We start from the raw sequence: 26444 nt of genomic DNA on the forward strand, positions 1-26444 counted from the left end.
GATTTTGTGCCTAGATTGGTAGATTTTCATGCCAGGCTTTGAAAAGCTACTGAAGTAGTATACATGTTTCTGTCTTTATACACACGCGGCACATGCTCAGACACACACAAAGCCCTTATGTTTCCCTGGCAAGTTAACAGAAAAACTAAACTTAAAGTTACTACAGTAGTTGAATCTCTGTCCAATATTTAATCAACTTGTTAACAGTGCCTTTTTCCCTATTGCTTCAACTCTCCACCTTGTTGGTTGGTTTTAATAACAATTTGATAGAATTAGTGCCACGTGTTAGAATTTCTATGAAGAATTTTGTTTTTCTGTATCAAGGAAAAAGATATAAATCGGGGGGTTTTGAATGATTAAATAACAGTAACTAAAGGTAATTGTAAATGTAACAACCCGCTGAATCTTTGATAGTTGCAAGATAATGGTAATATTTCAGTAGAGTTGTCAGGAATATTAGGGGGGATTATGGTGATAGAGAGAACTTTAAGAACTGAACATCATAACTGTGGAGCATTCAACTTCAAATTGATCAAGAGTGTGACTTTTCTTTCTCATCTGAAACCAAAAGATTTATAGTTACTCATAAATTATGGGTTTCTATTAAAAATGTAAGTCATAATTTTAAAAAAATTGGCAGCCTAAGCAGCAAAAATGAATTTGTCATATATATGGTTTTAAGCTAGTGTTACAGATTTGAGTATAGGAAAAAGTAAAACAAACTAGAGGTTATGGCTTAATTTTTTAAAGTTTTGTAATCTTTGGCATATGAGACATTGTTACAAAAATAGCCTTATATCCCTAAATGTTTGCTGTAGCTCAGTAGCTCTAGAATGCTTGACTAGACAAAATTTCCATATTAAAATTGGTCCTTTAATTATTTTAATTCTTTGTAATGCTGCTAGATGAGTGAACCTTGTACTTTTCACTCACATAAAGAAAGAGAACATGAGAATACATATTAAATGGGTTAAAAACTGGTTAACTGATAGATATCAAAAAGTAATTGCACATCGGGAGTCATTACCCAATGGGCACGTTTCTAGTGGGATCCTGCAGGAATCTATTGTCAGCCCAATGCTATTCAATGTGTTTATCAAAGATCTGGATCTCACCTTAGTCAAATTATATGCTCCCAGTCAAGGGCAACCACCCTTTTTGATCAGTTTTTTAGAGATTTAGGAAGTTTTAGGGAAGGGCATATTATTCATGGGGGTGGATTTTAATGAGATGCTTAATTCTACTTTAGATTGATCGAATGTACACACAGGGCATTTGGAAGGAGCAAGTGCAAATTTCTTTTGGTGGATGTCTGGCAGAAGATGAATCTAGATGTCAGGCACTATACATATTATTCTGCTACTCATGGATCTTATTCCAGGATTGATATGATTTTTGTTAGTATGACCTTGGCTAATTTGGTCAAAAAAACTAATCTGGGAGTTATCATTTGGTCTGATCATGCCCCTGCATATATTACATTAGAAGTTTGAGACTCAGTGGAAAAACAAAGGGCCTGGCAGTTGAAGAGACCTCTCCCCCCACCTTAGAATTAAAGAGCTGGAAGAAGATTTTCAGAAATATATAGAAGGAAATAAGGAAGGGATCAATAAAAATTTCTTTGTGATGCTGGAAAGGTGGTAATGAGGGAAATCTTTATAAACAAAGCATCATACCTCAAAAAGATGAGCGCTCCTGAAGAAGAGAGTTTGGTTAAAGAACTTTGTTTTGGAAGATAGTTATAAATCTACAGGACCTGAAAGCATGTATAAGAAAATAAATGAGATTAACCTGTTACAAACAGGCAAGGCTGAGCAAACACTTATACTATGAAAAGGGCAATAAAACTGGTAGGCTTTTAGCTAGAAAGTTAAAATTAAGCAAGATAAATCAACCATCCCTCTGATTAAACATGAAAAGGGAGATTTAGTAACTGGCATCAAACAGATCTCTGAAACCTAGCTTTTTCCATACTTTGTATGCTTCAGAACATCCAAATCCTGAACTTATAAGTAGATATCTGAGACTGCAGCTCTTGATAGGCAGATTGCTGCAAATGAATTTGAAGTTACAATTCTTAAGTATTTATAATCAAATAAAGCTCCAGGTGCCGATGGGTTTTCTGTGAAGTATTATAAAGCAATAAAGCAAGTTCTGGTCCCTATTTTAACTGAATTGTTTATATTGGAGAGGAAAGAGATTCCAGATTCATGGAAGAAGGCAAAAATTAAGGTCATTCATATAGAAAGAAAAGATCTTACCAATTGCTCATTATACAGACCTATTTCTTTAATTAGTGTGGATGCTAAAATTTATGCTGAGGTACGAGCCAAAAGATTGCGTGTAATTTTGCCCAAATATTTTCACCATGACCAGTCTGGATTCATTGCTGGCAGGCATCTATTTGATAATATCAGAACAACTCTGAATTTGATCTATGATGTTAATTCTAGCAATTCTTCCTGTCTGCTGTTTTCTTTTGATTCTGAGAAAGCCTTCGACTGATTGGAGTAGGAGTATATCAGTCAGATTTTGGTAAGGTTTGGTTTTGGAAATCAGTTTTATAGGGGCATGTTGGCCCTATATACACATCGTTGAGCATCAGCTGTGGTTAATGGTCATCAATCCTCTTTTTTTAAAATCTGTCTAAGTGTATGAGACAGGATTGGCTGTTATCTTCACCCACATCCCCCGTTATTTGCTTTGGCAGTGGAGCCACTTGCAATAAATTATGAGAATTTGTCCATTGGTAAAGGCATCAAAACACTTTCTGGATTAGAATACAAAATAGTTTTATATGCTGACGATGTCTTGTTATTTTTCAGGATCAAGAAGCTTCCTTAAACATTATAGAACAATTGACTTTGGAATATAGACATATGTCAGGCTTTAAAATAAGCAAAGGTCAATCTGAAATTTTAGGAATTAATAATATTGAAATGATCAAAATAAACTGTTGTCAACTACCTAAATTTAAATGGGTAAAAGAATCTTTAAAATATTTATGAATAAATGGTTTCCAGGTGGATGGGTGGGGGAGGAGTCACAGTACAGGGAGCTGCTTCCCCTATCTGCCCAACCCAGACCCCCCTGCACCCAACCTGGTCTCCCCTCCCCCGCTAAGCCTCACCCCCCTGCACCCGGACCCCCCACCCCACTGAGCCTCATTCCCCCACACACCCAGACCCACTCCCATGAAATCCTTCCCTCCCCCTGTGGTGCAGACCTTCCTGCAGCTCAGGGGAATTTTCTGGGGGTTGACCTGACTGAGCCCTGGCAGCTCTGTGCAGGGAAGGGGGAGGGGGAACTCCATATCTGTCCTCCTCCCCCTCCCCTCCCCTCCCGCCCACCTGGGACTAATGTCTCTGGGCGCCCTGGGGCATCCCCAGACCCCTCTCCCCCAGCTGCCCAAACAGAGTGTCTGAGCTGCTGGGAGGAATGAGTGAACACAGAAACCATTTTCTGCAAGGAAGCAGAGAGAATCTGCAGAGGGAGGGGAGGCATTTTTCTTCTGTGCCCCAGTGGCACAGATTTTCCCCAGGAGTAAAATAAGACACACTTTTTTAACAGTGAGAATAATTAACCACTGGAACAAGTTACCTAGTGACGTAGTGAATTCTCCATAATTAGAAGTCTTTAAATCAAGATTGGACATCTTTCTAAAAGATAGCCAGTAACTCAATAGGAAGATTTGAAGCATGAATTACTGAGTGAGCGTCTATAGCCTGGGTTATGCTGGCGGTCAGATTAGAATGATCATAATGGTCCCTTCTGGCCTTCAGATCTACCAATTTATTAAAAATTCCTCCCTTGAAGAACTTGCATTTTAATTTAGACATACATAATAACAAAAATAGGGCCCAAATTAGAAGCCATATATCTTGGAGAGGAGATCTACATTGGAATGTCAGAGGAAGAAATGGGTCAGAAGATGGAGATCATTTGCTACATGGGATTAGGAAAGGTTCTAAGCATAGGGATAACATGAAAAAGCTGTAAATTCAATAGTAAGAGAAAGAGGCCAAGTGAATTAAGGGGTGAATTAGGGATGGGAGTGTAGGAAGAAATGTGCAGAGTTATGGGGAGTAGAAAAATATTTAAGTTAATCTCTTTTCTGTCTCTGAAATTATTACAAATTATTGAAACTGTTGTAGGAACAGTGAAATAGGTCTGCTATAAATCAGACAGAGCTGACATTTTTAATTTATAAACTATTAATGGCATGGTTTAAAATCTTGGTCAATACGAACTGTATTGTTCTAAAAATTGGCGTACAGCACGAGCAGCCCAGACTCAACTTCGTTTTACCAGTAAATGTTTTGTGGGCACAAATGTGTAAATGGGATCCATTCAAAGGGCTACATGCTTGTCATCCCTTTTCCAGTCCTGTAGAGATCAGAATGCTAGGGATAAGTGCCTGCTGCTGAAGCCTTGATAATGCATATCCCAGGAGGCTTTGCTGCCAAGCAGTAGGGGAGATTGCATAAAATAGCTAGTTTGGAGAGGGATGGCCCTAACCTCCTGCTAATCTCTCAGAATAGTTTGGAGTCGGGAGAGGTCTTGGTTCCCTGCCTGTTGCACAGGGTTAAAAACCCCACCTCTGGAGTACGATCAGGGACAAATCCCTGTCAGAATCCCCTGAAATGTCCCTACCATTAGGCCCCTCATGGGTTTTCCTGCAGGAACCAGGGATCAAGGTCATTGGTAACCATTCTGCTGCAGAAATTCCCCTGCAGTTCATACTGGAAATGCATATTAATATAGTGGTTGCTTCTCTTCCCCGCCCCCCCCCCATGTAACATTGGCTCTTAAACCAGTCTGTTCCACTGTAGATGGGAGGTACTTCTGCCAACATAAATATTGGCATTTTCAGTTCTAATAGTTGTAGAATCAATTATCAAGTGTCTTTGCAGATAAGTAAAGCGACTGTTGGGGCTTATTCGGATTTTTTCCTGGATAAGGACTAAGTAACGTTCCTCTTTGAACTGTGTGTGTGAATAATAGGTTTTCTGTAATTTTTTTAATCTGCCTGTGTCTCTTCTCTGTATTGAATTTGTTTATATTGTATGGTTTTCATCACTCCCAGTTAGGTTTTAATACATGTCAATTATGTATGCAGATTATAGGGAGCAGAGATTGAATGGTTTTGGTATGTATACTTACAGCACTAGGTTATAAATAGTAACACTAGTTGAAATTTATTGACCTTCCTTATTTATTTCAGTTTTTTACAATTATGCCTGATGAGTGCTCAAAGTGCATTACAAGAATTTAAGATACAACACCTAAAACCTAATTCATAGATATGTACATACATACATATGGACATGAACATAGATATGTATAGCACTCAGGTGTGTGTGCAACCAGCACGTTGCAGCTGGAAAAGTTTTTTTTCACAGTAGTACCTGTTGGAGCGGCACACATGCCCGGTGTGCATCTCCTCATGGCCCCTCTTAAGACTATATAAGGACAGCAGCACCCTGACCCCTCTCAGTTCCTTCATACCACTCGCACCACTCCGTGCGGTTTTCCTTGCGGTTTTTTTCTGTGTAGTTTGCTATTAGGTTCATTAATTTTGTAAGTAGTTAGTACTCTTTAGGTTTTCTTCACTGTTTTCAGTTTTTATTCTAGTTTATTTGCAACTGCAATTAGTAGGTGTTGCTGAGCACCTGGACATGCAGTGTTCTCTGGGTTTCAAGCAATGCCTTTTGTGTGGGAACTCTATTTCTAATAGAGACCCCTACACACTTTGGTGAAGGACATGTCAAGGAGAGGTGTAGCATCCCCCACTCCTTCAAGAAACATACTCAGAGTTCTAGGGATCTGCGCCTGGAGCAGCACTTCCTGGAACACGCCATGAGGCCTACATCTGCACTGGCACCAGATTGCTTTGTCTATGCACAGTCAACCACTACTATGATAGACTTTGAACAGACTCTTGAATTTGGATTCCTCTTGAAGGAGAGATCAGTCTTCCTCTCCGGGGGTTCCACGCAAAGGGACCTGTAAGACTTATAGGAGCCACTTGAGCTCAATGAGTGGCTTGTCTTCCACTTCAGAGAGTGGATTGGAGCAACACTTAGATTCATCAGTTATCCAAAGTAGAGCTGGACTATCAGCCTATGTCTCCCTGGCAATGAAGCGAGAGACTCTTGGTAACATACTGTCAACTCTGGATCCGACATGGCAGAGGCTGTCAAGTGTGGTACCAGTGGACGCTGTTTCAGTGGTACCCGTTTCAGTACCTACCACCACACAGGCACATAGAGCAGGTCCTTCACTTCCTCATCTGTCTGTCACTGGTTCACTGTTGATGTAGGAGTTGGTGGAGCTGCTGTCATTTCTGGCTCATCCCGGGCCTTCAACTTCTTTGGCATCAGAAACAGAATGTTGCCAACCTAGCATCAGTATCAGTTACGGGACAATCTAAGATTGTCTATGCCATCTGGTGCTTGGGTGCACACTTCATTGGGGCTGAGACATTCTTCAAAGTCAGCACTGACCACACCCTCAACTTTGCCTCTGGTACCAGGTCTTTCATTGGCATGGGTGTTGAAGCCAGACTGTGCTCCTGCATAGCCTGCTGTGGTACTAAACTTAGCAGCTAGACCTTCTGTGAACTGAGACATGGTACCAACTGCAATGCCACCACTTGTTCTGACCTTACCTTGTTCTTACCTTACCTTTTCCACTGGAAATTGGCCAGTAGCCTTGCCTGGTTGGGTGTCTCCTGTGCTGACTGCTTATTCAGAGGGTGCCTTTAGATATGGGTCAGACTTATCTCTATCCCTACCAAGGCAAGAAAAGTCCAGTAAATCAGCCAGACCACCTCAAAAGGGAGACCTTCGACCATGATGGGTATTGGTCACATAGTAAGGAAAGGCCAGCATGGACTGAAACATTTTGGCCTCTGATGCCCTACTGGCTTATGGGGAACTCTTAAGAGGCTCCTAGGTCCTCAGATCTTGATCTCTACCCAGTTCCAGGAGAAGGTCCTGGAGCTGTCCACATCAGAGCCTAGTCTACTGGAAGAGCAACCAGAAGCTCTCCCTACTTAACAACCAGCCCAACAAGATTACTGGGTGAACAAGATCTATCTAAGGAGGCTACTTTGGCTCCGGGCAATTCATTCTCACCCTCCCCTGAGGACTCGGGAGCCCCAGGCTCATCCTCACCATTCCTGGAGGATTTTAAATCATATTAGGAATTGCTTAAAAGAATGGTACAAACGACTGCAAGAAATGCCATCAGTTTTGGCCTCATCACTGGCTCATTGACTGATGCCTTTCTGTTGAAACGGGGACCAGGCCTACTGTATGCGTTTACTCCGATTCCATTGATCTTGAAAGTCCTCCTCAAATTGAAGCAGGATCACACCAAGATGATTCTAATCACCCCAACTTGATCAAGACAATGCTTATTTACAGATCTTTGCAGCCTCTCAGTGGAACTTCCATAACCTGTGTTTCCTCTTCCAGACCTGGTCTCGCATCATCATGAGTAGGTCCTACATCCAGATCCCAACAGCTTGCAACTGATGGCTTGGCTTCTCAATATCTAGATCAGGAAGAGATGAGCTGCCTGCAGCAGTCCAAGAGATTTTACTTAACAGTAAGAAACAATCAATTAAATCCACCTGTTTAGCGAAGACTTTGGTCTTCTGCTCGAGTGATTCAGCCTATGAGGGCGAGTATCCAGGACATTATGGAATACTTACTGCATTTGAAGTCTTCTGGCCTTTTCTTAAGCTCCCTGAAGGCTCACCTGGCAGCCATTTCTGCCATTCACCCACCTGGTCAGGGGAGAACAGTATTTTACAACCCTATGGCTACTAGGTTTCTCAAGGGAATTACTCGCTTGTGTCCACCTGTAAAAGCATCAGATCCTCTATGGGACCTTAACACAGTGTAAGCCGCTCTCATGGGACCTCTGTTTGAAACTGGCTACTTGCTCCTGGGCACATTTGTCCTAGAAGATGGCCCGCCTTATTGCCATCACATTTGCAAGGAAAGTAGGTGAGCTGTAAGCATTAACAGCAGGCCCTCCATACTCTTGGAATTTTTTTAAGGACAAGGCGTCTTTGAGACCTCACCCAAAGTTTTTAATTAAATTAGTGTTGGCCTTCTGCCCTAAACAGAGGATATACCTATCTGTGTTCTTTCCGAAACCTGATGATGATCCGGAAGGAGAGCATTTGCATACTTTGGATGCAAGAACGGCATTGGCCTTTTATGTAGACAGAGTTAGGTCATTTAGAGAGTCTCGTCAACTTTTTGTTTCTTATGCTGCTAGGGTGAAGGTCCAAGCGGTCTTGGCCCAGATAACCTCTAGATGGATCACGTTCTGTATTACCACTGCTTACGGTATGACCAATACATCTTCTCTCCAATGTCTCTCTGCCCACTTGACAAGAGCTCAAGCAATGTCCATAGTTTTTCTGAATGATGTACCTATCCTGGACATTTGCAGGGCTGTGACCTCGTACTCCATACATACATACATTCATTCATCATTATGCCATCACAACAGCTTCAAGGGAGACTGCGAACTTTGGCCAGGTCATACTTCAGACACCATTTAAAAAGACTCCAAGCGCCATCGCTTATGATACTACATGTGAATCGTCTGAGTAGAATACAAATCTGTATCCACTTGAAGAAGAAAGAACGGTTACTTACCTATATTGTTACGGTTCTTCAAGTTGTGGATGAAGCCGGGTATTCCATGATCCACACTCTGTCCACGCTGCATCAGACTCTTAGGCTACTCTCCAGTGCGAAGGAGCTGGGAGGGCAGTGCTGCCCTTATAGCCTTGGGAGGGGTCACGAGGAGCCACAGAGCACATGCGCCACACTGACAGATACTGCTGTGGAAAACTTTTCTGGCTGCGGCACACAGGGTGCGCAGACACCTGAGTGGAATACATGTTTGCATCCTCATCTTGAAGAACAAGAGTTACAATCCAGGTAAAAAACCATTCTTTCCAGGTTGAGATTGTATTGCCACTAGCTCCCTTCTGTTAAATGCAAAAGATAATCGCTTAATTTCCTAAGCCAATCGCCACTTCTGTGATATCTCTAAAAAAAAAAAAAAAACCAGTAGCCCAAACTCTTCAGGGCTAATATATAACTCTAGTATGGTGCAATATTTAAATTGCTAATATGCCAAGACTGTTACATGCTGAGCGGTTTTAAATTGTATGAGTTTTAATTCCTAAGAATATCTAATGTTGAAGATGTAATGTCAGTAATGTGTAGGATCAGAAACATTTGTAACAACACGAGAGCTTTAAAAAAAAATGGACAGTGTCATACGCACTAGATATTGCTAAAAATATACAAAATAATGGCAAACCAAAGTAAAAATACTGTATAAAGCAAAAACAAAACAAAACACTGTATTGAATTGTTACTATCTTTACATGGTAGTTGGGGCTTTGTGAAACTGTTGTAATCTACTCATAGGAAGAATTAAATAACTTGTAGTTCTTTGTAAAAGAATTGGCTTACAGTGAAGGACTAAAAGTCTGAGTGTCTGCTACATGTGGTCAATCACAGCTTGTTGATCCAAACTGTGACTAATTGTGCCAGTAGCTGACTAGAAAACCTCTATAGTGGCAAAAAGAATTATCTTTCAAGTGACTGTGATACAAAATGCCTGAAAGGACTGGAAGACTTACGGGGAAAAGTGTTTATTTCTTTTCTTTGTGGTCCAATCACTTCTGTAAACGGAAGCGAGTCTTTTAATGTGACATTTCGTATTTTATTCTTGGCCATAGAACACCTAGAGACTTGGATTATGAGCTGCAACTTGGCAGACACAGTTTAGCAAGTACTATATTTAAACTTTTCTAGTTTCTAGCCATATAGACCTGTTTCAAACAAGTTCTTTAAGAAGTTGAACTGCTTACATTTTTTGTTCTTTATATTTTGATTTTCTTGGTGCTTCTTTTTATGTTTTGAGTCAGTGGCTCTCGACCTTTCTGGACTACTGTACCCCTTTGAGGAGTCTGATTTCTCTTGCGTACCCCCAAGTTTCACCTCATATAAAAAAAACTTGCTTACAAAATCAGACATAAAAATACAAAAGTTTCACAGGACACTATTACTGAACAGTTGCTTCCTTTCTCATTTTTACCATATAATTATAAAATAAATCAATTTGAATATAAATATTGTACTTACATTTCAGTTTATAGAATATAGAGCAGTATAAAACAAGTCATTGTAAGAAATTTTCAAGTTTTTATTGACTTTGCCAGTGCTTTTCATGTAGCCTTTTGTAAAAGTAGGCAACTGTCTAGATGAATTGATGTACCGCCTGTACAGACCTCTGCGTACCCCCAGGAGTACATGTACCCCTGCTTGAGAACCACTGTTTTAAGTCATGAAGGGAATATAAAGCATTTTGGATTATAAATCTTTAAATGTTTTATGTAGTTTCCTGATGAGGCATTTCTGTGTCTGTTCCTACTGTGCAGTTCATACTACTTAAATTATATAGCTGCTTCCAATTTCAATGATATAATGGAACTAATATACAAAAGATGACATCTTTTTTTGCTCATTAGGCAAAAGGAGATGTTAAAAGTAGAACTCCATCAATAACCATTATATGCAGAAAAACATCTTCGGTACAGTTTTGGGTTAAATTGATCATTTATTTATTGTATCCACACTTTATTTGGAAAATATGGTGCAAAGAATATTCCTGCTATGAAAGTGGTGACTGAATTATTACACTGCATTGAGAGAGTAATCAAGGACTTCTCTCTTGTGGAAAGTGCAGGAACTCTGCCACGTTTCTGCTGCAAAGTGTAAAGCCTAGAGGTAAAATCCTGGCCACACTGAAGTCAATGGGAATCTTGTTAGGATTTCACCCTAAGTGTACAAAGGTAGAACTCTCCCTTGCCCCTCTTCCCCCCACCCCACCCCCCATCCTGAATACCTAGAGAGTCTGGTACTATGCAGATCTTTTTTCTGAGGACAGTTTTCTATAGCATGCTAGGAATTTGTCAATGAAGAAAACTTTATATACTGAATGTCATTTTAATGCCATCCATATTTTGACTTTGAAGGCTCCTTATTCCTTAAAAAAAAAAAAAAATTAAGAAACTGCCATACAATATATTTTAACCTAAGTGAAACATCTAAGAATTAAAAAGTATGAAAAGGACTTAAGAGAATTTATATAAATATTTCGTTACTCCTTATTCATTATCTTATCATTATTCAGTTCTGTACATTAGCTAATGACAATATTAACCTGTAAAAATTCACTATGTACATTTTGGAAGCCATCTCAACTCTGACCCACAAGATCCACTTACATACTTTCAATAAAGGTATTCATCATAAATTATTTACTCTACCTATTCAGAGACACACAAGTGATGTGTATATAATAATAATAATAATACCTAGTTACTATATAACACTCTTCGTCCATATTGGTCAAAGTGTTTTACAAAACAGTTCATAAGTATGTCTTGTGGGTAGGAGTGGACTTGCCCCTATGTTGTTAGAGAGCGAGAGGTAAACTGCTCTCTTCAATAATGTTGCTGATCTTTCACTCCAAACACATTGAAATAATTCATTAGCAAGGTGGTGATTGCTTTCATAATGCATTTGTGTTTCCATGCCACACTACTACTTCTGACAAGAATTTAACAATGTACCCTAGCAGAAGTTTAGTGGGTAAAATAATAACACAGAGCGGAATTTTGTCCCCCCTCCCCCGAGTCAATGGCAAAAATCCCCTTGAATTCAGTAGGGTCAAGATTTCACCCACATCATTTATACTATTAATTCAAGATAGCACAAATCTCATGGCACAGTGCAAGCTCATCTTTTTTCCCAGGTAATTGGAATTGTGGGTTGGCAAATTATTCAAGGGTGATTTGCAGTGGGTTATCTTAAACAGCTATTTAAATTGCTGTATTTAGGATGAATGTATTGGTTATGTTGAGGAAGCCTAGAGCATTTCTATAAATCAAACTAAATATTGGGGTCTGTGCATTAAATAGCTTCAGTTCAGAAAAGTTATATAAATATGTGCAAACTAGATATATCTTGAGTATACCTTGTATATTTTCATTTGCTAAGAAGTGAAATTCTCACAAAAGGAACAAGGATTTACTCTTTCCATTTCTCCCTTCTTTATATAGAAGCTCCAGTGTGATAACGATACTGTAAACTTCAATTCCTTGCCTAACATTCATTAATTTGACACTTCAAAATGTACTGTTGAAAAGTCTAGACAACCCTACCAAATCAGATCTACCATGCTTGCTGCATTTTTTCTTTTATGTCATTTCACAACAAACAGGCTCATGCTCTTATTTGTAGTAACTATGGAAACCTCAGAAGCTCTCTTTCTAAAGCTGAGTATACAATAAAGTGCTTAAAGTGTTGGAAGGATTAGAGACTTTAGAATATGTTTAATTTTCTCTCTATCTATCTATCTTTGGAGAGGAACAAGAGGGTAATGTGCATATTAGCTAGGGACTCACTTTAATCTCTGCTGACACTTAAGTCTGTCTAGGTTTACACACAGCCATCCAGGGGTCTCTCTCTCTCAGCATGCTAACAAGGAGAGTTATACATATTCATGGCTCTGAATTGTACAATGGAAAACCTGTGTAAGGAAAGGAGAAAGTTATGAACAAGGGAAAATATTATTGAAACCATTTTGCAGCTTTAAGTACAGTGGTCGCTAATGGCATATCATGTGATGATGATAATGGGTTTCATCAGATAATTTTTATTGAGGGTGTACAAGAAATTACATTGTCACAAATTAATTTGACATGGGGACAATAGGAATAGATCAATAGGAATTGTTCTAGAGTTAGCACACATTTTCAGGAAGTATAATAAGGAATTAATCTTATTACCATCTTCATGTCCTGTAATGGCAATGCAAAGATTAATACAAATTTTAATTGTTTAAAAATACTGTAAATCTCATATTTTAAAACAAACTATAGTTTGGGTCAGAAACATTACTACTTAAAAAATTCACCACCTTTCTCAGCGGATCTGCTCCCTATGGATGATATATTCAGAGCCATATCTCAGATGGAACTCAGTGGGTGAAATTCTGCTTCTATGCCATAGGCAGAGACAGTGTGAGTGATGTCTTGCTTCACACAGTCCACTGGGTGAACATCATGCTACCTTCTGGCCCTCATTAAATGCCCTGAAATAGGGCTAGGGAATTACTGCTGGACTGTGATCCTAATTCTCCTCCTCATCCACAGCATTCATTAGTTTGCATGCTTCACCAATCGATTTTGTCCACTATTGTCATTAGTGCTGATGTCTGAGATTCTACTTTACATTTGGTTTAGTTTCCTTGGTATTTGGTAAACTTATTTTATATACTCCTCTAACTGCAAAAATTGGTAATCCACAGTGAGAGATGACCAGTTAATATATCTTTATATAACCATCATAGTTTGTACATTCATTTAACTGCAATAATGACATGCTCACAAGAGAGGAACAGTGGATATTCTTCATTATTGAATTCCCATTTCAAGACCTTTGTTCTCCTTTATGATTCTTCACCTACCTGCTCCCATGCTTCACCCAGGTCTTGATTTCCCAATCCCTTTCTGGCCCCATACAAATCCATCCACTGGCCAGAAATTTGAAAATGAAAGAGGAAGGTGGTGGTAAAAATCTTCTTCTGACTCTTTTAGGGAAAGGCCCTAAAAACTGGCATTTGTTGGACTTTTCAGTCTCTGTTCTCACAGTGCATTAATGTAATAATAATAATACACCGTTGAAAGATAAAGGGCAGTTTTATTGATGCAACACTAATTAAAATACAGGTATCAATCATTGCTGCTAGCCAAAAGATGTATAATTCTATGCCCTTGCTGGAGATTTCTCCTATTCCAATTTTAGGGATGCTATATACAGTCAATCATATGTGACAAATGTGCTATCACCTGATAAGTGTTTGTCTAGTATCCTTTGATTTATGTGACATCAGTCTAGCTGCCTCTTTAGTCTGCCCTATCCAGCTGGGTACCCAGGTAGGGAGCAGAGCCAATGCTATTATTATTGTTAATCATGTTTATTATGGTAGTGCCTAAAGACCAACCAATAATGGGCCCCATTGTGCTGGGCACCCCCTTGTGAGTCCAGAGCCATCACTCGTTACCAGAAACCCTCTGACGTCATGAATTACTCATAACCTCTTAGTTTAGATCTGAAACACAGTGCCTGTCCAGAAGAGCTTACTATCTAAGAATAAGGCAAGACACACTAATTGGAGACAAAAAAACAGAGGGAACAAAAGAAACAATGAGAATAATAAGAAAATGCATGTTTGTACAGTGCCTAGCATAATGGGGCTGGATACTGTAGGTCAGTGATACTTAGACTGAGGCTCGGAAGCCACAAGTGGCTCTTTACACGATATTAAAACACTTTGTGATTTAATTATTAACCAATCAGAATGTTTTTACTATGTTATTAATCAATTATGGTTGATATAATGATACTTGGTCAGTCATTTTGCTATAAGAATAATATATATTATATAAATTATTATATAGTATTCTCTCTCTTTATATATATATGTGTGTGTGTGTATATACACTGTATAAACATGCATTTTCTTATAATTCTCATTGTTTCCTTTGTTCCCTCTGTTAATGAAACAATTCACACTACTGTGGCTCTTTTGGGTAATGTTGATCGCTAATTTGGCTCCTGAACCACTGAGGTCTGAGTATCTCTGCTCTAGGTTCTACCACAACAGAAATAATTAATAATTAATTGGACTTCCTTTCATCTTATGTTATGTTTTTGGCTGGGGTTCCTACCCTCCCCATACTGTTCCTGTCCTACTGCCACAGGCAAATGCCCATAGAAACGTATTATGTCTCTGTACTTAGATCCTGTCCAGCCCAAAAGACATCAAGGAGATGAGTAAATTATGTGCATCCTTCTATTATGTGTGAAGGTACGTGTTGCAAATAACTGGTGCCCTACAGGCACATCCTTCTACATGTGAAGCTTAAATGAAATTATTCAGAATTGTTTGTGTCTCATGTGGATGTCTTGGAAAAGATACCATAACATAGCTTTTCAACTACAGAATTGGGACTAACATCTGACATTTCATAAAAATGAATATTTTACTTCTCTTGGAAGATGCCAGATTGATATTGCTGGAAATTTAATTCCTCTGACATGTGCCTCAATCCTAGCCGGAAGGGACTCGCTTTAGAGTCAAATGAGTTGTTGCTTGTGTCCATTCAAACATTAGCATCTCTGCAGGAACTACCTACCAGTGGTCCTCTGAGTGTCAGTGGGTTTTATGCTAGAGACCCAAGCACTAGGAACTGAACTTGTATAACTTAATCTAAAACATTGTGTTTCTTAAAAACAAGTCTCCTATGTTACGAACACCACCATTTATCATTTGCATGAACAATTTTAATACAGGTGTAATTGACTCTTTGTTTGTTTGTTTCCTTTTTTGAATTTGTAAATGAAAATAGCCAATCAGCTTCACTGTGTGTTGTTTAGAGCTAATTTCATTTTGAGGTTCTTGAGTGCACAATGCTGCAGAAACTGCAGTGGGATTTTTTTTAGCTTTGTGTTAGAAATGTTCCCATGAGTTTCAATTAGATTTGGCTTTTTTAAAATTGTTTTTACGGAATTTTTGTGTCAAAGGAAGAAGGGGTGATCCAAGAGGGTCGTCCCCCCCCCTTTATTTTTTTTGGTAGGTTAATTGCTTTTTTTTTTTTTTTTTTTTTAATTCAAGATAAAACTTGGTTAACTTGACTAAAGTCAGTGGGACCTCATGTGAGCTATATTACTCGTGTACAAGTGTTCGCAGGGTCAGGATCATACTTTTTAAGTATCTTTCTCTACTAAACTGCATTTTAGAAATCTTTGTGTGTGTGGGGGGGGGGGGGTTCATTCCAGAATTAAAATGAGCATTCTGTTTTGTCTGTAAAATGAGAAATTCCTTAATTCTCTCCTATAGTTGTGAATCAGTGGGCCGTGTATGCCATCCGAAATCTCACTGAGCAAAACGAAAGAAACCAAGAGGTTATTGCACAGATGGAGCAGCAGGGACTGGCAGACAATTCCATCCTCAAGAACATGGGTTTGGAGATTGAGAAACGAGATGAGAAGCTAATATTGAAATCTGTTCGAAAGAACCCATCTTCATGAGCAGTCCCATGTAAACTTTTTGAGGATTGTCACCAAGTAAAAAGAAGGCTATTTCCCAAATAATACAGTATGAAGGCCCTGTTAGGATTTCCATTTTTTTTTTTCCAGTTTAAGTTCCAATCTGCTGGAAGTGTTATGACCTTTTCCAGAGAAATTGTCAAACAATAATGGTCATTCACCACTGTGACACATGAACACCACAAATGCAAAAACCTTTTCAAATCTGGAGATTGGCGGTAATTTCATTAATTCTTTGTTTTGCTAGTGGAAAAGTGTCATGAAACCAGGAAACTGATTAATGGTTACTTATCTCATTTGTTATACCTGAAGATAATGATGGTTAAAAAATCACTATGAGATATCACTTCTGTGATATGTTAAAAGCAGCAGCGCTGAATCAGTTCTAACTACCTAATTAGTAAACGTTGGTACTTCAAAAAATAAATCAGAATGTTTAAATATTTGTATTTATATAATGCAATGACAGTGAAAGATTGGATGTACATAAATACTTTCTGAATTAAACACATACAATACTGCCTTCTGTGTATTTGTAAGTTATCTTTTCTACCTTGTTACTTTCAGTCATTCTGCTGAGTATGTTAAAAACAAAGTTGAAGCTGTTGTGGCAACAGATGCTGCATTCCTCTGCTCTGGGGCATGTCTCTATTTTGGAGACTTGGATGTTTATTTGAATTTTATTTGTTCCTTTGGATGGTAACTCAGCCCACTCTCCTTTTATTTTGCACTTCTCATGGGTTTTCTGAACTCTGGCAGACGGCTGAAGAGGTAGTTTCTCACTGTGATTAATTCTAGCAGTTTCTTTTCACCCCTCTGCCTTTCCAAAACATTGACAAAACTCATTTCCAGTTAATTAATTCAAGAGAGGCAGAAGAATGGAAGGCCCTGCCTCTTCATTTTAGGTACCCTCCTATATTGTTGTTGGACCCTGCCACTGTGGAATGTGGCATGAATGAGATGGGTGGAAGAAAAAGTGCATGATTAACTCTTCTTGTTCTGAACTGTTGCTTTAGAAATTAAGGAATATGGCTCTTGATGAATTAAGCAGAACAAAAGTTATTATCTAATGGTAATTTTATTAACTCTGTATATACTACTGCTATGAATGAATTCTGTTCTGTCCCACAAAAGGGTCTTATTAAATTGCTCATGTTCAACTATCACTTCACTCATCACTTTATTTGGAATAATAAACTTTTGTCAATATAAATGCATGAGAGTTTAAACAACCATATTCAAAGGGAAAATGAATGTAGTTTTTTAAACGCTAAGACGTTTATATTTATGCTTATCTGCATCCTAAATTATTGGGGGAAGCTGAAATCCTTCCATTTAAACACATGATCTAGGCATTTATAGTGTTCACCTGACGTGTCCATAGAGCTGACTTGATGAGATTATTGCCCAGCAGTAGTGCACTCATTTTAGGCAATGTTTGGCTTTAGGCTGGGGGCTATCGGGCTGCAGCCCCTTTTAGTTCTTTAGCCATTTTATGTAATCAAGTGCCGAAAAACACAAAGATGATCACATGCACGAAGGTAGGACTACCACTTCTCCTTTGTAATATAAATATCAAAGAGAGAAAAGGTTCTCTTTGATTTCAAAAGGCCAAATGTGTTGCCTAAAGAAAAACAACAAAATAATAAATATCTTATTTGGGATTTTTAAATGATGTGGCAGAAAAGTGTCTTGACAGCACACTGGAAGAATTTTTTTGAATTGCTTCATCTGTTGCATTCCAGTTTATAAAAGCTATATAGGATTGAGTACCATCTCTAGTTAAATGGCACAGGGAATACTTTTTGTGTTCTTTGTGGAGTCTACACTGTCAGTTTCCAGTTCCTTGATAACACCCATAAAATTTACACATCATGTTTAGGCTGCAGCTTAGCTAGTAGTTAAATCGTTATTTAAGATCAGCTATATTTATCATCGTTCATAGTACTGAAGTATGGCAACTCAATTCTATCACGCAGTTAAAGAAAAACTTTCAATTTTTAGGTTCTTCTCAAAATAAAATAAATGTAATGTGTTTTTCTGTAAAAGTAAATGGATTTAATCTTTAGTTTTTTATCTTAAAAACTTTAATGAAGGATTTGTCAAAGGCACTAGCACTTAAAAATAAAATGGAAGAGTTTAAACTTATAATTCTAAAATCTCAGAAGATTTTCAGATTTATTTTAGAAACACATTTACAGAATTTACATTAGATAATATAATGCAGTGTTGAAAATGTAAGATGAACAAAAATGCATCCTGGACAGAAAATGAGCTTTCTTTGCAAACAACAATGCAAAGGATTTCTTTCTATTCTGGGTTATAATGAGTTAAAATCTTGTCCACAAAGCAAATCCAGATAAATCTTTGGTTGTGGAATAAGCAGTGGGAGTTCCCTTTTCCTTTTAACCAGTTTGGAATAGACACTTTTCTTAACTCAATGGTTGTATGCCCACCAATGGAATATACACAAACCCATAAGTATAAGCCAAATAATAACAAACACAAATAAATAAAAGGGTTTTTTGTGGCATTACATAATGGAATAATAGTTGTGTTTTCTAAATGGGAAATGTAAGGCTTTCATAGTATAAAACATGCTGATTACTGTATTGTGAGTGGCTGGCTTTTGATTTTCCTGGATGGATTAATTCTCAGAACACAACAGCTTCCTTGTCCTCCTCCAATGGAGTTCCAGCCTCCAAGAGATTTGTTTTATATGCTAGAGGATTACTACAGCACACGAATCAGTTATAAAAAAGCAAGCCTTATTGAGTTTGTAGAGAGGCAAAGCAGTCAAATCAAGTCTTGTGACCATCTTATTGCTTTCAAGAATTTCAAACAAAAGTGATCGTGTTTTTTTTTTAAGGTCTATTTATTAAAAGTAAAGTGGGATTTTCATAGTAATGAGTGGATGGATTTTAACAGGGGTTTTTGCAAGTTGAGAGAAGTAGATTTGAATGTTTCCCAATTTATTTCTGAATTGTATCCAGGATCATCTAATAATGTTGAGTTGATGTGTTCTATATAATATGTACATCATGAGTATTAAAAAAAAATTCAGACATTTAATGTAATGGCCACAACATTTATTCAATCGTTTGTCATTTTCTTTCTTGATATATTTGTTTGACCTTCCAAATAAATTAATCTCACTGATGTGATAAAGCAATTAAAACTGAATTTAGGTTCAATTGTGACAAAAACTGTTTTAAACACTTGAAGTTCCTCTTCTGTATGGTTTTGTTTTATGGTAACGTAGTTTGATATCCTCTTACAATATATTGTCATTGTAGTTTGACATCTCAAAATACAGGAATAAATATAAAACCTGTCATCATATAAGGCTGTAGAGAAGAACCAAAAAGTATACATTTCCCTGTTTAATTGTAAATGGCATTCTGAATATACAAATGACCTTTTTTCAAAGTTTCAGTAATTATTCATTATAGAGTACATCTCATGTTTGTATTAGAAAGCTCCAGTTATTATAATAACTGTTGTATATTTGAGAGATGCAAAATTTTGAACTCTGAGATTGTCTCATGGGGTACAAGTGTCCATGGTATCTGAGGCAAAAACCCTAATTTGCAGAGTCCCCACACTGCTGTCCAAGGTTCTGATAATGTCCGCTGCTTTTAAGAATAAGAAATTTATAATTCTTTATAAGACTTAACGTATAGTGATTTCATATTTTTATTGAGGCTTTCCCAGTATCCCTCAGTAGTTGTTTCACAGTATAACATGACTACAGTTCAGTAAGAATACAAATAATATATTTTAATGCAGACACAAAAGTAGAATCATTCTTAGTTAATCGCATATGAAAGATCTGTAGGCCATTGCGACCAGCTCCCCTATAATTAATTACAAGAGAGTCGTCATAGCAGGATCTGGTAGGGATGGCTATTTCTAAGGTTACCTAACACTTCCCATTATCAGACCCTGTTTTCCATTGTTTATAACTTTGCCAAACTTTAACCATTCAGGCTAAAATTTTCCATGCCAGGTGTCTGCCTCATGCTGAATCTTTTTTTTTTTTTTTGAATTGTCTTCTAAAATGGGTCAGCCATTTCCAAGAACAATTAGGGAAAACATTTTGCCCATGCTAAAAAACATTCATGCAGGGTTTTTTTTTGTTTTGTTTTTTGTTTTGTTTTTTTTGAAAGGCCGAGGTATATAACCCTTTGGAAAATCTCAGTTCACACATGCTGGTTAGAGTTCAGCAGCTAAATTTTCTAAAGAGTCCATCTGCATTGGACATGCTCCCACCCAGGGCTGCAGGGGCTGAGCAGGACACTTGCTCCAATTACTGCTATACTGGCCTCTGCAGGCTGCTAGGACCCGGGCCACAGGAACTAACAGCAGGGCGGCTGTCCATCCTGTGTTTTCAGTGCTCCCTCTGCTGGTATTCCTGTAGTGTGGAGGAGACAGTCATTTGACTCTCATGCAGAGAGGACGAAACTGGAACTTGGGGTGGGGAGGCAGCAAAGGAAGAAGATTGGGAGGAGGCTGGGCTGGGAGACTCAGACTGGGAGCCAATCTGTCAAAGCACCTGCCTTTGTTTCGTATTCCTCCTTAAACTCAATTTGTTGCAAGATTCTATCAGTCTTTCTTCTGATCCTTTCTTCGCTGTCCCTTCCCGAAGTATTGTCTTGTGTATCTTAAGTTGTAAACTCATTAGGGCAGGGAACGTTTCTTAACCTCTGTGTAATTTCATATTTGATGACCAAACTTATGTTTTCTTGACAGTTGGAGTCAAGAGACAGTTAAAATTCCTTCACATTTATATAATGTCTTTTATCCAAATAAATCCTGAAGCACTCTAAAAACTTTACTGATATACATATGTGTGTTACAGATGCGGCGTGGCAGCTCTATAGTTAAGGCTGTGCTATATACTTAAATAAGGAATTAAACCTCTCTGTTGGCATGAAGATAGTATCTCCTTCTAAAATTTACTGCACTTAATCTTTAAGCAGGGAATGAATTTTCTGAGAATTTACAAGTAAATGTGTTAAGTTACAGTTGCTGTAAAATTAGTTCTTTAGAAAACTACTTGTTCAATCACTTTTTTATTTATTTATTTATTTTTGACTCTCACTAGCAAATAAATTCTTGACTTCTAATGTTTGAAAATTGACGTCAGGGCTACAGCAAAATCTAAGTCATAGGCCTGGAGCCTGCACTTAAAACCATGCAAGCTGACTCTTGTCCCCAGGCTTAGCGTCATTGAAGATCAGAGGGCTCCCGTCAGACCCCTGTGCAGGATCAAGGCCTTAATGTGTTGCTTTTGATTTATTAGCTATTAGAAACAATTCTATCTGCCACAATGTTTACTGACTAATATTTCCAGTTAATATTATTTTCATTGAATGTATCATTAAATGGATACTCCAAAGGCTAAGATTTATTTTAATTGTTTCCTGCCCTCATCGTTGTGAAGAAAACCTTGAGAATATGGTGCATAATCCAGTGCTGTCTTTGTTTCTGCAGACAGCCTGAAACAATAGCTCTGAGTAGTATGAATTGCCCCATCCTCAATGGTGGTGTCAACTGTGAAAACTAAAGATGGCAAACTAAATATCAGTATTGTTAATTAGCTGATAATTTTAGGATATTTACACTTACTACAGGAAATTAAAAAGATCTGGATGTATAAATAATGTAGTTTATCCTCCCCTATTTACTGCCCTTACTCTCTTGAGTACAGAGAATTTTCAAGTAAATCTGCTAATTAGTTGGAGTTATAAGCATATTGCAGTAACTTCTTTTTTCTTTAAACCCTGCCAATAAAAAAAAATTGACATTTGAGAGCTGAAAATAACTTACTTAAAATATACTCCATGGGATTTTTTTAGTTCTATTAATATAAAAATATTCTATTTGATTAACAGTTTTAATAGTCATTTCTATTTGATATTTATTGTATAATTAATCAAATTTTACATGAAATCAATTTAACATCAAGTATCACAGCATACATTGTAGCTTGTGTCCTTTACCTCTGACAGAATGGGAGGTACAGCTAACTTATGCAGAAATTGGAGAACAGACAGAGAAAGCTTCTTTCATACAAGAATTACATTATGACTGAAGCACTTACGTGATCATTGCTTTATTGGCTGAACTATAAGGACTACAAGGGCCTGCCTACAGTAATTTGTTATGGCCTTTCCATACACTTTTGCAAATTTAATTAGGAACCAATGTTCTGTTTGGGGTGATGCCAAGTAAGGGTAATAGATGGGATGAGGAAAATCTGTTTTCAACATTATCTATGGAATGGCTACAGCTCTTTCATGATATATAATTATAGTATTGTAAGATCAGAGCTAAGTCTGTGCATTGCGTTGCTATTTTTAGTTCTTTGATGTATGTAGTGAATCAGGTGGTGGGTTGGACCAAAACACATCATCACGAACCAGTGGCTTAGGGCACTGAACCAAGAGTCAGAAAACAGGGTCTATTTCTGTCCGTGCCACTGAATTGCTGTGTGACCCTGGGAAAGTCATTTCTCCTCTCTGTACCTCAGTTTCCCTATCTGTTAAATAGGGGTGATACCTCCTTCTGTATACCCCAAATTAAAAAACTTAGTAAGAGAATCAAAAAGTGCCACCATTGCTAAACAACAAAGTAAAAGAAGTGGTTAGAGGCCATTAAAATTGGAAGTCAAATTCTACTGAGGAAAATAGAAAGAAGCATAAACTTTGACGACTCAAGTGTAAAACTATATTTAGGCAGGCCAAAAAAGAATTTGAAGAGCCACTAGTCAAAGACTCAAAAACTAACAGCAAAAAAACATTTTAAGGTACAACAGAAACCAGAAGCCTGCCAAATAATCAATGGGGCCCCGGAGATCAAAGTGCTAAAGGAGCACTCAAGGAAGACAATGCCATTGCAGAGAGGCTAAATGAAGTCTTTGCTTTGGTGTTCACTGCAGAGGATGTGAGGGAGATTCCCACACCTAAGCCATTCTTTTTAGTTGACAAATGGGAACTGTCCCAGACTGAGGTGTCAGTACAGGAGGTTTTGGAACAAACTGATAAATTAAACATTACTAAGTCACTAGGACCAGCTGGTATTCATCCAAGAGTGCAGAAGAGATTCAAGTATGAAATTGCAGAACTATTAACTGTGGTATATAAATAATTTAAATCAGCTTCTCTACCCGATGACTGGAGGCTAGCTAATGTGATCTTTTAAAAAGGCTCTAGAGGCAATCCTGGCTATTACAGGCTGGTAAACCTATCTTCAGTACCAGGCAATTGGTTGAAACTATAGTAAAGATCAGAATTATCTCACACAAACATGAGCATGATTTGTTGGGGAAGAATTGACATGGCTCTTTTAAAGGGAACTCATGCCTCACCAATTTATTAGAATGCTTTGAGGGGGTCAACAGAGATGTGAACAAGGATGATCCAGTGGATATAGCATACTTGGACTTTCAGAAAGGCTTTGACAAGGTCCCTCACCAAAAGCTGTGAAAGTCATGCAGTCATGGGGTAAGAGGGAAGGTCCTCTCATGGGTCAGTACCTGGTTAAAAGGCAGAAAACAAAAGTTAGGAATAAATGGTCCGTTTTCAGAATGGAGAGGGGTAAATAGTGGTGTCCCCCATGGATTTGTATTGGGACCAGTGCTGTCCAACAGATTCATAGATGATCTGGAAAAAAGGGTGAACAGTGAACTGATAAAGTTTGCAGATGATACAAAACTACTTAATATAGTTAAGTTCAAAGTCGACTGTGAAGAATTACAAAGGGATCTCACAAAACTGGGTGACTGGGCAACAAAATGGCAGATAAAATGTTGCTAAATGCAAAGTAGTGCACATTGGAAAACATAATCCCAACTAGACATACAAAATGATGGGGTCTAAGTTAAATGTTGCCACTCAAGAAAGTGATCTTGGAGTCATTGTGGATAGTTCTCTGAAAACATCTGTTGAATGTGCAGTGGCAGTCAAAAAAGCTAACAGAATGTTAAGAGCCTTTAGGAAAGGTATAGATAATAAGATAGAAAATACCATGATCCCACTACATGGATCTATGATGCACCCACACTTTGAATAGTGTGTGTAGTTCCAGTCTCCCCATCTGAAAAAAAGATATATTAGAATTGGAAAAGGTACAGAGAAGGGCAACAAAAATTATTAAGGGTATGGAACAACTTATATATGAGGAAAGATTAAAAAGACTGGGACTGTTCAGCTTGGAAAAGAGATTACTGAGGGAGGATATGATAGTGGTTTATAAAATCATGACTGGTGTGGAGAAAGTGAATAAGGTTAAGGAAGTGTTATTTACTCCTTCACATAACACAAGAACCAGAGGTAATCCAATGAAATTAATACGCAGCAGGTTTTAAACAAACAAAAGGAAGTACTTCTTCACACAATGCACAATCAACCTGTGGAACTCTTTGCCAGAGGATGTTGTGAAGGCCAAAACTATAATGGGATTCAAAAAAGAATTAGATAAGTTCATGGAGGACAGGTCACTCAATGGTTATTAGACAAGATGGTCAAGAATGCAACCCCATGCGTTCACTGTCTCTAGCCAGAAGCTGGGAGTGGATGACAGGGGATGACTCACTTGATGTTGCCTGCTCTGTTCATTCCCTCTGAAGCACCTGACTTTGGCCACTGTTGGAAGCCAGGATACTGGGCTAGATGGACATTAGTCTGACCCAGTATGACCGTTCCTATGTTCTTGAAGTGCTTTGGTGCAACATCTATGGATGAAAAGTTCAATGTAATACTTAAGTCGTTTTGCTGTTAAAAGTAAATAACAAGACAAGATGAATCAGGAATGGTGGTAAAACAGATTTAAACAGTTTGAATAGTCTGAACAAAAACATTTAGATAACGGGAGAGAGGATGCATGCAGATATAAAAGAAAAAATACAGAATGGCGGGGGAGAGTGAGTGTAAGGAAAACCTCCTAGGGAGCAATAATAAATTGTTGGGGGAGAGGGGTGGTTTAGGAAGTTTTTGTTTATTTAACATTTTCTATCTCTAAAGAAAGGGAAAAATTGAGTTTTTCCTAGCATTTGTGGAGTGGGCAATATCCATCTATCTTATCCCACCCCTTTCCGGACCACGCTTCCTTTGCATACCACATATCACTCTCACTTCTGTTGGAAAAGTTGAGAGAGATGTTGTCTGACTTCAAGTGAGTTCATCAATGGACCCATCGTACCATATGTGCCCAAGTGAGAGCACTGAGGAGTGGAGAAGAGAAGGTCAAAAATACAGGAGTAAAGAAGCTGGAGCCATTTCCCACATTGTCCCCCCTCCTGTCCACTTCCTTACTCTGCCTACATTTCCAGCCTTGCCTACCCATTTGTCAAATTCTCATATAATCATCATGATGGCTTCTTCCACGAGGCTTGCATGGTGCAATTATCCCGAGCTCATCTGCAAGGCCCATTCCTCTTATAGATCCAATTCTAACATGCTGCTTACAGTGAATCAAGTTGATTGGTATATAAATTGAGTATTGCTGCTCCCCTTCCTCTGACCTCCACCTCTATGTCTGTCCTCAAATGTGTAAGTTCATTAGAGAACGAACTGCCCCTTTTTTGTCAAAGTTTTTCATTTGAAATGCCATTTTTTTTAATGAAAAAGCATTAAAGTGGAAATTTCTGCAGGAAATGTACATTTTCAAATAATGTTTTCATTATCCCACTTCCCTTCCCTCCCCACCCCATCCCCAGCATTTTTCAACTTTAAGGTTTTTTTATTTTTAGGGTCCCCCCCCAAAAAAACCAGAGAACTTTTGAAGAAACATCTCAACTGAAACAATTTTTTCCCTATTTTCATCAAATTTTTCACTGGAACAAAAAGCATTTCCCAGCTAGCTCTATTGGAACATACTGGGCATTTTGTGGGCTCTGCCTTAAATAAAGAATAACAGCGTGGGAAAGCCCCACCTCCTCCTAGTAATAACTTTCTGATTTCACTAACATCTGTGAGAAATATCATTCCAGAAGCTACTCAAAGCTTGGCAGCTAGGCCGGCATATTTGACCATTTAATTTTTACCATTTAAGAATAGCAGACGATATGTATGTAACATTATTAGGAGTCACCAGATAGTGTCATACGTTGTTTATATGAATCTGTGAAGGAGTTACGTTTTGGAAAGATGCTTATTGCCAGCTGTGGTGCAGGTTTTTTTTTTAGACACTGACTATATTGCCAGAAAAATCTGTTCT

General features: G+C 38.1%; 1 protein-coding gene across 2 annotated transcripts in view; it reads left to right on the forward strand.

The window, feature by feature from the left end:
- Positions 1-16744, forward strand: part of ATXN10 (ataxin 10) — a 171568-nt gene extending 154824 nt beyond the window's left edge. For both annotated transcript variants that reach the window (XM_026652251.2, XM_026652249.1), the window contains exon 11: positions 16015-16744. In XM_026652251.2, the coding sequence (XP_026508036.1) occupies positions 16015-16205 (191 nt within the window). In that variant the 3' untranslated portion in view covers positions 16206-16744. The remainder of the gene's footprint in view (positions 1-16014) is intronic.
- The last annotated feature ends 9700 nt before the right edge of the window (positions 16745-26444 follow it).

This window comes from Terrapene carolina, unplaced genomic scaffold, assembly GCF_002925995.2.
Source record: "Terrapene carolina triunguis isolate 2854851 unplaced genomic scaffold, T_m_triunguis-2.0 Scaffold112, whole genome shotgun sequence".
NCBI lineage: Eukaryota > Metazoa > Chordata > Testudines > Emydidae > Terrapene > Terrapene triunguis.